This window comes from Ambystoma mexicanum, chromosome 2p (genome assembly GCF_040938575.1).
Source record: "Ambystoma mexicanum isolate Mex_15411 chromosome 2p, UKY_AmexF1_1, whole genome shotgun sequence".
Taxonomy (NCBI): Eukaryota; Metazoa; Chordata; class Amphibia; order Caudata; family Ambystomatidae; genus Ambystoma; species Ambystoma mexicanum.
Genome location: NC_090923.1, coordinates 78,534,495 through 78,546,961, shown reverse-complemented (window position 1 = coordinate 78,546,961; position 12,467 = coordinate 78,534,495). Strand labels below are relative to the sequence as shown.

Here is a 12,467-nt window from a genome sequence, read left to right as displayed (position 1 = left end):
CATAGCTCAAGTTTCTAAGGCCCCTGTAGCCTTACTAATTAGGCTTCTTTGTGCGGTGTCCCGCTCGCCTCCGTCCCTGGCAACCCGGATACCATCTTTCTTGTTGGGTGTGCTCAATCAGGATGACGTTGCAGCATGGGCGTTACAACTCATTCCCTTCTGAACCGTCTCTGCTATAGAAGCGTTTTCTTCTCAGATACATCCCGTCTCGGCAGCTTCGTCGGCTCTCGTGCTACGAACAGAGGGTTAATTCCTCTGCTCAGTCCTGGTATTGGCATTAGTTTCCAGCCTCTGGCCCACCACAGCTTCAACGCGGTCCCACCACCAGGTGAGAACCTTCTTCCGTCCCAGTCTGTTTCATGGCAGTATCGCCACTCTCAGCCCCAGCCGTTCTGCCTCGCTCTCGATCCAGTTGGCTCTTCCATGCCACCGCTGGCTCTGTGGTCTAGTGTGGCTCTGGCCCACCTGGACGTATGCTTGTCAGAGGCTTGCCTCTACGTAGGACTCTCCAGTCGAGCTTCCACTTCTCTTTATTTGCGTCCTCGTATTTCAAAGGGGTGCATTCTTCACCAGCTACTGAGATCAAGGCAATTTCATCATCATCTTGAACCAAAGATACAGAAGCAATGTCATTAGGTTTTTAATGCCACACAGATGATCAGTCTTTTCCACTCCCATATACGCTGACAGGGCATTCCTTACAGGAATGTGAGTCCTTGTCCTCTAGAGGGTAGTCACTCCCAGTGAGGTCCTGCTTTTCCAAACATCTTGGGAGGATCTTCCCCACCCTAAGCTCAGGATCTTGCTTAGCAGTCTCCCTCCCTAGGCTCAAAGGGGGTGTCTCCCTCCCCCTTGGAAGAAGGGACGAATTGCCCAGATTTGCCAAACTCGAGATGCTTTGGAGAACTTCCACCAGAAGTAGCCAACATGATCAAAATGTGAGAGAACGTGGCATTTGCAGTTCAACAAACACCGGGAGATCCTGAGCGTGCAAACCCATGACTGTCCTGAGCTTATCAGGTGGCTGGATAGGTTTCCAGCTGCCCTTTCTTTGACCACACTCTGAAAGATGGATTCCACCCACATCACAGCCTCCTGTTTCGATGCTGGACACTGCCCCCCCCCCCATCATCATTGTAAATGTGCGAGTCCTTGTCAGTTTCATATTTAGTGGCTGGTGGGAGGCCTGGCGAAATCTTCGCCATGTATTGATCAAAGCGTTTTAGATTAAAGGGAAGACAAGACTGAAAGGCGGCGTCAGATAAAAGGCTGGAGATGAAAGAGGCGGATCGGATTCTGAGCGGGTAATGCGGAGAGGGAAATGGTGGCAAGCCGGCAATGGCGTGAAGGGAACACGCCGATGCAATCTTTCAAGACCAGGCTGATCTCAAAGGCTGGTGGGACAGCAGCGCTAGGTCTTGCTTAGCCTCCAGCGTACTCCCAAGGTAGGCAAGGACTAACGCAGAGGGCAATATGGCAATGCCGGAAGGGCCATCCTGATCAGTGTGGCCCAGTTTTCTGAGCCAATATGTGAGCTTCAATCCCTGTGTGCACTGTGCAACTGGTAGAACATTTTAAACCATGTTACACTTGAGTATTGTCCTCTAAATTTACTATTCCCCCCACAGTTGCTCACACACACACACGCGCCTAAAAGTACTGTCTAACCCGTGAATAGTCACAGAATGCAATATTTCAATGTAGACCACCTATTTGGAGCCTGAACTATATTTTTCACAGTCTAAACCTGTCCTAGCAGATTGTGTGCTACCCAGACCCCCACCAATATGAGATGTGGCTCAGGATCCTGGGAGAACCAGTCAGTGCCACCCATTTCACAGGATCCTGGGAGAGGGAGCGGGCAATGCTGCCATTTAACAGGCTCCTGGGAGAAGTGGGCAGTGGTGTGCATTGAGGATCCTAGTAGAGTAAGCAGCCACTGATGTCTAGGTCATAGGATCCTTGGACAGGAAGCGGGCAATGCTGCCCATTTCACAGGATCCTTGCAGAAGCAGGCAGTGCCACATAGTGAGGATCCCGGGAGAGGAAGTGGGCAGTGCTGCCCATTTCACAGTATCCTGGGAGGGGAAGCGGGCAGTGCTGCCCATTTCACAGGACCCTGGGAGAAGTGGGCAGTGGTGCACATTGAGGATACTAGTAGAGTAAGCAGGCACTGATGACTATCATAGGATCCTTGCAAAGGAAGCAGGCAGTGCCACATTTCACAGGGTCCTGGGAGAGGGAGCGGGCAATGCTGCCATTTTACAGGCCCCTGGGAGAAGTGGGCAATGGTGTGCATGGAGGATCCTAGTAGAGTAAGCAGCCACTGATGTCTATGTCATAGGATCCTTGGAAAGGAAGCGGGCAATGCTGCCCATTTCACAGGATCCTGGCAGAAGCAGGCAGTGCCACGTAGTGAGGATCCTGGGAGAGGAAGTGGGCAGTGCTGCCCATTTCACAGTATCCTGGGAGATGAAGCGGGCAGTGCTGGCCATTTCATAGGATTCTGGGAGAGAGAGCGGGCAGTGCTTCCCATTTCACAGGATTCTGGGAGAGAGCGGGCAGTGCTTCCCATTTCACAGGATCCTGGCAGAAGCAGGCAGTGCCACATAGTGAGGATCCTGGGAGAGGAAGCGGGCAGTGCTGCCCATTTCACAGGATTCTGGGAGAGAGAGCGGGCAGTGCTGCCCATTTCACAGGATTCTGGGAGAGAGAGCGGGCAGTGCTGCCCATTTCACAGGATTCTGGGAGAGAGCGGGCAGTGCTTCCCATTTCACAGGATTCTGGGAGAGAACGGGCAGTGCTGCCCATTTCACAGGATCCTGGGAGAGGAAGTGGGCAGTCCTGCACATTTCACAGGATCCTGGAGAGGAAGTGGGCAGTCCTGCACATTTCACAGGATCCTGGAGAGGAAGTGGGCAGTCCTGCACATTTCACAGGATCCTGGGAGAGGAACGGGCAGTGTCGTCCACTTCACAGGATACTGGGAGAGGATGCATACATAGATGAAACAGGCAGTACTGCGCATTTCACAGGATCCTGGGGGCAGAAGCAGGCTGTGCCACCTATTTCCAGAGCATCCTTGCACAGGAGGCAGGCAGTGCTGCCCATTTCACAGGATCTTGGCAGAGGAAGCGGGAAGGGCTGCCCATTTCACAGGATCCTGTGAGAGGGAGTGGGCAGTGGTGCACATTGAGGATACTAGTAGAGTAAGCGGGCACAGATGACTGTCATAGGATCCTTGCAAAGGAAGCAGGCAGTGCCACATTTCACAGGATCCTGGGAGAGGGAACGGGCAGTGCTGCCCATGTCACAGAACCCTTGGAAAGGAATCAGGCAGGGCTGCCCGTTTCACAGGATCCTTGGAAAGGAAGTGGGCTGTGCCACCTATTTCCAGAGCATCCTTGCACAGGAGGCAAGCTGTGCCGTCCATTTCACAGGATCCTTGGAAAGGAAGCGGTCAGGGCTGTCCATTTCACAGGATCCTGGCTTTTTATGACTCCATGATGCACAGTGTGCAGAAAGAACCCTTTGGACAGCTCTATGATTATAGGCCAATAGGAGTCAGAGGGCAAAATTCCTACCTGGAGGTGGTCTACACATGCAGGGAACTCAACACTTTGAACAGAGCCTGGTGGACGGCACCAGGAATGCTCAGGAGGATCTTTACAACATCAATAGCAGTCTTGTCCTGATGTACAATACTAACTCCACAGACGTGGAAGCCTCACCACTAAACTCCACTCTGTCCATGCCCCTCGGTTAGGATTCTCAGATGCCATATCACCCTGTGTCCTGGGTCTTCCATTCTCAATTGCCCTGATTGATGCCAAAATCTCTCCAGAGACTCAGACAGGACTGCTCCCCAATCCATCTCTCTTGGGTGGCTCCCCAGTACAGTATGGCCGTGCCACCTACTCTGTCCATGTGCCATTACCTTCTTACACGGAACCATACAAAGGACTATATATATTCTGCCACTCTGCCGGGCCTCACTCCTCCATTCATTGCGAACCACAAGCCTATCGCCAAGGGCTGGCCTACTACAAACACATTCTAAAATACAGATCATTCTGCCAAGAGAACATCTCTTGGTGTAAAAGGGCTAGATTTAAATGGCTTATCCTGGTTCACAAATCTATCCATGGTACTCTACAAGACTTCCCGTAATCTCCGCTCTGCCTCCTCGACTACCCTTGTGGCTCCTCGCCCTCCCTGTGCTTCCTCTCTTTCTCCCGTTCTTCTTGCTCCACTAATATGCAATTATCTTCACCCAGACCTCCAAGAAACAGCCCACATGGATTTGTTCAAAACCAAAACAAAAAGCCCACCTCACCCAGGGACATCATTACACCAAAAGGCCAGGGGTAGCGGAAGTCACATCACACGCCCCTTGACCTCCAATGACATTACAGGAAGGGATATCATTTAACCCACCCCAAAGTGACATCACATGTAGCGATGGAACACGACCTTTCACCCCTTGACAAAACAGGAAGTGGCATCAAATATCATTGTTCCCAAGTACACTGCGTAAAACATGGTTACAATATCACTGTAATGGGATATACTTTTCATACAAGAATGGATCGCCATATGTATCATTAAAATCAGTGTGTATAGGCCCATATTACCAAATTACTGTGAATGCAGGCAGACGTCCAAGGCCAAATGATAGTGATGTGTTATTATATAGCACTTACGCTTAAGCGATGTATATAGAACAAATATACCTACAATATCACCCAACCTATGTTGGTACTCATTTATCAACCTCAGAAAGATGAAAGGCTGAGTTGGACTTGCCGGGATTCAAACCTGCTGATCACATACACATCACAGCAGCAAGTGCTCAAGCCCCCGAGCTATCTTACCGGCTATAGCTAGTTTACCGGCTATAGTAAAATGAGCAATTACATTCAGAAATTACATGTCTGAATGTTCTCAAAGTCAGAAAGCAAACAACACTCTGTAGTGGATACCATTAAACTGGTAACTGAGATTTAACAGTAGGCCAGTTCATCCGTAGGTCTGGTGCAAAGTTGGCCACATGTCAAGCCTGTGTGGATCTACTTTTCAGGCTTCAGAGGTTTGAAAATTCATATCATAGAGAGGGTTCATAACTGTGTATTAAAGAATGTAGAGTAGCGCAGGGAAAGCAGCGCCCTAACACGGCATCCCATACTCTGGTCACCTCTTACATGCAAACAAACATCCTGAACAGCATGCCAGGGAGATAGGAAAGATAGACACATTACAAGAAAGCGTTAATTGTGGCACACTTAAATCCAGGGGCACTTTATGTGCTATGGTCAAACATTTCTACACTGTACACAAGCTTTTAGGTAGAAGGATTTTGTCAAGCGACCGAGGACACCGAGATGAAATGTCTTGTGATGATCACACCCGGGACAATGGCAGAAAATAAACATGCTATAACTGCAACTTACGAAAAGCAAAATACATAGTGCCCGATTCACAGAAGCGTTTTACAATGGTGCAATCCCATAGGAAAATGCTCTGTGAATCAGGCCCATAGTCTACTCCAAATGCTTTTTGGAGGTTTTTGTCTACATTGTGAATTTCATGTGTTTAGGAACAGACTAAATCAGTGACTCACCCCCTGAAGTGTGCCAGAAATAAACCTTTAATGGGTCTAGCAATTATTGTAAAGAATTCCAGAAAGACGAATTGTTATTCCTATTGTTTCTTATTTAGAGTCACTGCTCGAAGTGTTACACTTGTGGAACCCCCTGTTTTTTTTTTTTTAAGAAGCCTGAACAAGAAAGCCAGCCACTCCAAAAACAAAGCGCCACATGGTGATGGCCCCAGCCCGGGAGCTTCCATTTGTAAAATAAAAATAAAAAAAAAATAAAGAATCAAGATTTCCCTAGCTACCCCCAAATGACATCCCTGTCCTCACCTCAGAGTTACCCTCTCAACCTACTTCTCATATGCCTGCTAACTAAAATGTTTCCCTCGTCTCGAACCTGCCTCTGACCCTCACATCATCTGCCTCCACTCCAGCTCTTCACCCATCATGGTCACATCCCGAGCACAGCTGGCCGTACCACCTACCTGCACTTCATGTCCAATTTTGGTTGTCCTTAATCTATGTAAATCGACCCATGTACTGTTCCCGGTGACAGCTCTGTTTACTCCTCTTCACAACCTGGCCCGAATGCCCCTCAAACTCACCCCATTGTAAGAAGCTCACTGATTCCCGTCAAATCCGATTGCTCTTTTGATCACAAAAGAACGTACAAAAGATAACCATTCTTCTTGCGGTCTATATATGAATAAATGACCGTCAATCGCTTTCCAGATCATTTGCACATCACGCGTGAACAAGACTCCAATAATTGAGTCACGTCAGAAGCCCATGTGCCGTCATAACATGCCATGTGCAGCCTCAATTACCTCTCTAGTCTTCTCCGGGGGCAGGAAGTGCCTCAGCCATGTTATAGTCATCATACAGAGTAGACACACAGGCCTGTCACTTCCCTCTCTTGCTCACAGTCCTGAGGCTCCCTTACTTTAAGCTCAAGTTCTCCGTCCTTGCCATAGGAGGTGGGGAGGCCCGAGAAGCGAGCTTGCAGTGCACTAGCCGACCACACTCAACCTGCGGTTAGCTGCGAGAGGCGCCATAGAAAGGTGTGGGTAGCAGGAGGCGAAAGAACTTCAGAGAGGCCTGCCTTAACACAAGGTCTTCAATGCAATGGCAGAAGCTGGTCCTCCTCCTCTCAGCTTCCCTCTAACCGATCTAGTTTGTTCTAACCCTCCTTTTACAGCAGTTGATAGGAGGCTTCCTTTGGAGCTAGAGGAGCAGCTAGGGAAGGGTGTGCCCACCCACTGCCCCTCCCTTACCCTTTTTGGCAGTCTTGTGTTGGCTACTAGAGGTGCGGTGGAGATCAGCAATAGAAAGTAAACCAAAAACACAGGTTGGTCTTTCTTCCCATCTCCATCACTCGGATCCCTGACCACAACGGTCTCTGGTACAGGATCACGAGTACCAAATGGAAAGCCTGGTGGTCCAGTTGGTCACCCACAATTGATGTCTTTGAGAGCTGGAGTCCGATATGAGGCTAGAATGCGGATGTTTGACTGATGAGAAGTAAACCAATGACCTCATCAGGGACACTAATCCCACTCCCCGCACACCTGGTTCTGTGGGTGCCATTGACTTGTGGCAGGTTTTATGAATGATCATAGTGGGGTACATATTAATTTACCACGAGATGGACCTACTGGGAACACCAGAGAAAAGTCAAGGTCTGATCTGGTTCTAGCAATATTCATGTTCCAGGTCATGACTAGGGTCTGGCTAAAAACCTGAATCCACAGCTAGGGAAATCCTGAGTACAAAACACTTAGAGGAACACCCGTCAGCCACTCCCCAACCAAGTATTGGGGGTCCATCATTCTGAAAGCAAGCAACCCTGAGGTTAAGATCACCCAACTTTGGCTGTAGGCATCCAATCAAAACTACAGCAGAAAAGAGAAGCTAGAAGTGTGGAATACCGAACCCAAGAACGTAGCCGCGAAGGAGAGGAGCAGGAAGGCATCAGTAAGAGAAGGGACAGGCAGCCAAAACATGCAGCAATTGGCTGGAGAACATGAGTTAAGCTATCGGGGAGCAGTAGGAGCTCCAGAGGCAGCACGGCCCCCCCACCTACCCTCCCCAAACCCCGACACAAAACAGTCACTGGCCATTTCATAAGTTCTGCAGAGTGGGACTAAAGGAAGGAACACTCCAGGGCCCACACAACCAATACAGAGTCACATTACAGTTAGAGATGCTATTGGACTAATCATAATGGGAGAAATTGCAAGGGAAAATTGGCCTAGCCAATAACAAAATAGGGAGACCATGGCAGAGGCGAAGAGAGGGCAGGCAAACCGGAGAGATCAGATTGCGCAATCTCAGGTTAGGCGATTTAGGATTCCCCAATTCTCCCGCACCGACCACCATGGAGAAGCACACCGCAAAGACAGGAACGTTGGACAGAGCAGTAGAGCTCGGAGAGCAGCTGGAGGTGCCAATGGTTGCCATGGGAGCTGCAGCAAGGTTTATGGCCCAAAGGAGTCCTACTGTGGCGGCGCCTGAATTACTCACAGTTGCCAAAGTGCCTGGAAGAAGAAGACTTTCACACATGGACCATGTACCATCCTGAAATTGGAGCATACACTGGATTGAAGGGAACTGTAACCCTTAGAGAAAGGAGTAAGAAATGACATGGTGAGAATGGTACAATATCCCTTCTATGTATATGCTGAAGAAAGGCTGAGAAGTAAAGAAGGTAGTGGAGAGGTGTAGGGCGCTCCCTATAGCGAAGAGATGAAAGGGCCCCCAACCCTCAGTGCACTGCAGCATTATAACCCCAGCTCAGGCAGCAATGTGTAGGCACAATCCTTCTGGCAAGGATTCCAAATATCACGCAGGGCCTTATACTCCAAGAGTAAAGAGGAAAGATGGTAAAGAAGGGATAAGAGTGATTAATTTCAATCTGACATGCACCCCTGAACCAAGTGACCACATACAGGGAACATGTGTTGCTATTTAGGAGCCACTGGGCCTTCAATCAGGTGAGTGGTGAGTCACCAGTTCCTCCCCCTCTCCCCCGCCGAAGCATCCCTCCGTCGTGGCCTCATTGGACAAATCGAGAGAGAAAAATACAGGCTGAGACAAGGCGAGAGTGTAAATCGAGAAAGATTGGGAGAAAGTAAGAGGGAATTCTAGAAATTGAGAGAGCAGGTGGAGACTAGAGGGAGGGGTGGTCAAAAGGACAGTAGAAGGAAAGGAGAGTAGGATATAGTACAGGCTGTCACAAGATCAGGCCATGACATAACGCAATAGCAACTGAACATCATAAATGTTGATGGATATGTTGGCGAGTGTGGTCAATTCTCTATCCATTAATGCTGTTATATTTTGTAAAATGTGTATACTCAACATTAGGGCGAGCATGAGAACCTGGCGTTGAAACCGCAATCAGTGGATATCCCTTTCGTACCCGGTCCCATATTCCCGGACGGCCTTTACCTCCTCCATTTTTGTAGCAGAGGTACGGGAACCTCCAGACGTTTCCAAGCCCCACCGCAAAGCCAACGCAAGACATGATGAAATCCATCTGTCGCGTCCAGGTCTCCCGCTCCGGGATCGGGATCTTCACGGAGCCCATTGGGACCACGAGAGGGGTCGTCACTGCCTTCTCATCAGGAACAGCATCTCCGGCACCCGATTCCGTTCCTTCCGTCTCTGGGGCTTCGGAGCACCCACCACCCTCTGAAGGGACAAGAAAAGAAGAAAGCACATCATTGTTACAACCATATAAGGAGCATATTTTTTCCATGTACACATCTTTAATAAGAAACCAAATTCCTTTTAGCCAGGGACGTCATTTCACCAAAATGCCAGGGGAAGCGGAAGTGACATCACACGACCCTTGACCCCCCGATGACATCACAGGACGTGATGTCATTTGACCCCACCCCGCAGCGATATTGTGGGAAGCGATGGAACACAACCTTTAACCCGTTGACAAAACAGGAAGTGGCATCACATAGCATTGTACACTATGAAAAATATGGTTACGATATCACTATAATGTGATGGACATTTCATACAAAAATGGATCGCAATATGTATCGTTAAGATCAGTGCGTATAGGCCCATATTACCAAATTACTGTGAATGCAAGCAGACGTCCATGACCAAATGATAATGATGTGTTATTATATAGCACTTAGTCAAGCGCTTTATATAGAAAAAATATACACCGAATATCACCCAACCTGTGTTGGTACTCATTTATCGACCTCAGAAGGATGATAGGCTGAATTGAGGCATTTAAGAACAGACTAAATCAGTGACTCACCCCCTGAAGTGTGCCTGAAATAAACCTTTAATGAGTCTAGCAATTATTGTATAGAATTCCAGAAAGACACATTATTTGGTATTCCTATTCTTTCTTATTTAGGGTCAATGTTGAAAGTGTTAGACTTGTGGCACTCCTGTTCTTATTTTTCTTCTATTTTTAAGGGGCCTGAACAAGAAAGCCAGCTACTCCAGAAGTAAAGAGCCACATGGTGCTGGCCACAGCCCAGGAGCTTGCAATACACACACAAAAAAAAAGTTGTTTTTTATTTTGTATTTTTAGAGGTTGCAAGGGAGACCTCAGAGGTCGCAGTTGTGACCTCTGGCGACCCCTAAATGACGTCCCTGATTTTAGACAAAATAAACAGGGTCGCTCCACACCAGAGTGACCTATTCTCTGTGCACACTCTTATGCACATAACTATGCAAATTAAATCTTACTTTTCAATTATGATGTACTCGTCAATGGTTAGGACTTTTTATTTAATTTTTTAACATTTCAAAATAAACAGGAGTGCTCCTCTACACCTATATTACCACAGTGGTCCCTGCTTTTAGCCCAGGAGAAATCTTTAGTCATCTAGCCACCTCTTTCCAAACGTAGTGGCCAACTCAATAATGCCAAATTGTCATTAACCTTTTGATAGATACAACCAGCTGCCAAAATACCATAAGGACAGATGTTTTGACACCTGGTGGCCAAAGCAGTCCCATTTTGCTTTCAGTGGTTAATTCTGAAAATTTCAATCATGATTACTTAAAAAGAAAATAAACAAAAATTGTAAAAACAAACACTTCACATTTTAAGAAATTTCTTTCCAAACAAACTTCCAGTTTTTTGGCCAAACACCTTCTGGTCTCTGGTGCCCCCTGTATGTTTCATTGGGGAAGACGGGTGAAGGAAGATAATGACAGCATTGGAGGGCTGAAACCAGCATGAGTTAAGATGCGTCAATTGTGAATGAGGAATGGGGGGGTCAGACTCTGACCAATATAAGACTGTTCACCAAGGAGTAGCAGAGGCTTACAATGCCGAGAGCTGTGGGGCCTCAAAAGTAAGAAAACTAGTCATTGGTGGCATGGGTGTCAAGTTTATAGCACAGTTTGCCGCAGGAATTGGGAAAACGCCATAGGATTTACAGGCAGGTCTAACAACGGAGGGTGGGGGGGGGGGGGGGTAGGGGGTGGGTAAATTGACAGAAAGGGATCTACAAGCAACATGGACAGGAAACCAGGGAGAGCAGTTTGCCCAGTCTCAGGTTATGTGATTAAGGATTCCATACAGTATGGCTGTTCCTCCACCTCCACCACCACTAGCAATAAAGGCTCAGGTAGTCCATTGTCGACGAGCGCACAACACTTTCTAATTTTGCAAGATGCATGCTAACACTTCACCAGGCCTGAGACCCGCAGGCGAGGAGCCAGAAGCAGCGTCACGCAATAACTCATGTTCTGTATGTTTTTAGTCACCCCTGTTCAAATATTTGCAGAATCTCCAATGAGGCAAAATATCACTCATGTCCTCGTTGTTGAAGGAGATGAGGGGCATCCATTTGCCATCCATGCACTCCATCCTTTGCCATCCATGCACTTCTAGTTGGTAGTAACAACGTGTGGGAGAGTTCACCACCCTCACCCCCAGAAAGAATGCAAATGATGCATTATTAGACAATAACGCACTCATAAATCCTGACTTCAGGTTATTCAAAAAATATCCAAACACAAACAAAGATCAAACACACAATGTACACAAATGGAACTCTAGTAGCCCTGTGAAAGTGCGGACAGCATACTTTGGGTGTTAGATGTCTCCAATTACCTGGACCAACTATGGCAGATGTGCACACCCAGGTTCTCAGGATGTCCAAATGTACCGCACAAGCCCCATACACTGAGCCGAACTATCCATGGGAATGAGTGAGGAATTCGACCATCTGCACGGTGGGGGGTGTGCGCTCACCTGGACTTTTTTGAATTTTTAAGTGAAATCCCATGATGGTAGATCAACCTCCAGAAGATGTGTGGTGCTTATCCGCACATTTTCCTATGCTCAAAGCACGACATACACAAAGAGCTGTGTTCTCTGGGTGGACACATTCTACAGGCGCTGTCCCTCTGTTATATTTAGTTGGAATATGACAGCCAAAAGTACATCAAGGCATCTCAGGAGGAGGAAGACAAAACCTTCCTCCTGCCATGGCCATCCTAATTAACTAACAAAGGTTCCATGGTTCCGCTCTTTCCTTTGTTAGCTTCTGGGGGCAGCCTTGCATACTAATCAATGATAATTCTAAGAGGCCCACAGGAGGCTGGTTGCTAACAAAGGATAGTAAAACCCCAACAACATCTGATATGCACTGTGTCAACCTGAAGCCAGCTCCCACCTCTCAGTATCAAGGGCAGAGACCAGTCATGTCTGCAACCATGTATTTACAGATGTCATCCCTGCAGGGGAACCCCATTCAGAAGGTAGGAGTATATGGTTTCACGGAGACCAAAAGTCTGTTCCCGCTGCAGCTTCAAGGGAGACCTGCTGCTTTAATCAGGAATCACAGAGCTCAATTAGCCAGAGAGAGCCTTTGATCCACAA

At 47.9% G+C, this 12,467-nt stretch overlaps 1 protein-coding gene across 2 annotated transcripts in view; it reads right to left on the bottom strand.

Annotated features, from left to right (window-relative positions):
* Positions 1 to 12,467, bottom strand: part of LOC138566228 (sodium- and chloride-dependent creatine transporter 1-like) — a 358,699-nt gene that overhangs the window by 200,850 nt on the left and 145,382 nt on the right. For both annotated transcript variants that reach the window (XM_069643293.1, XM_069643292.1), the window contains exon 2: positions 9,044 to 9,286. In XM_069643293.1, the coding sequence (XP_069499394.1) occupies positions 9,044 to 9,286 (243 nt within the window). The remainder of the gene's footprint in view (positions 1 to 9,043; positions 9,287 to 12,467) is intronic.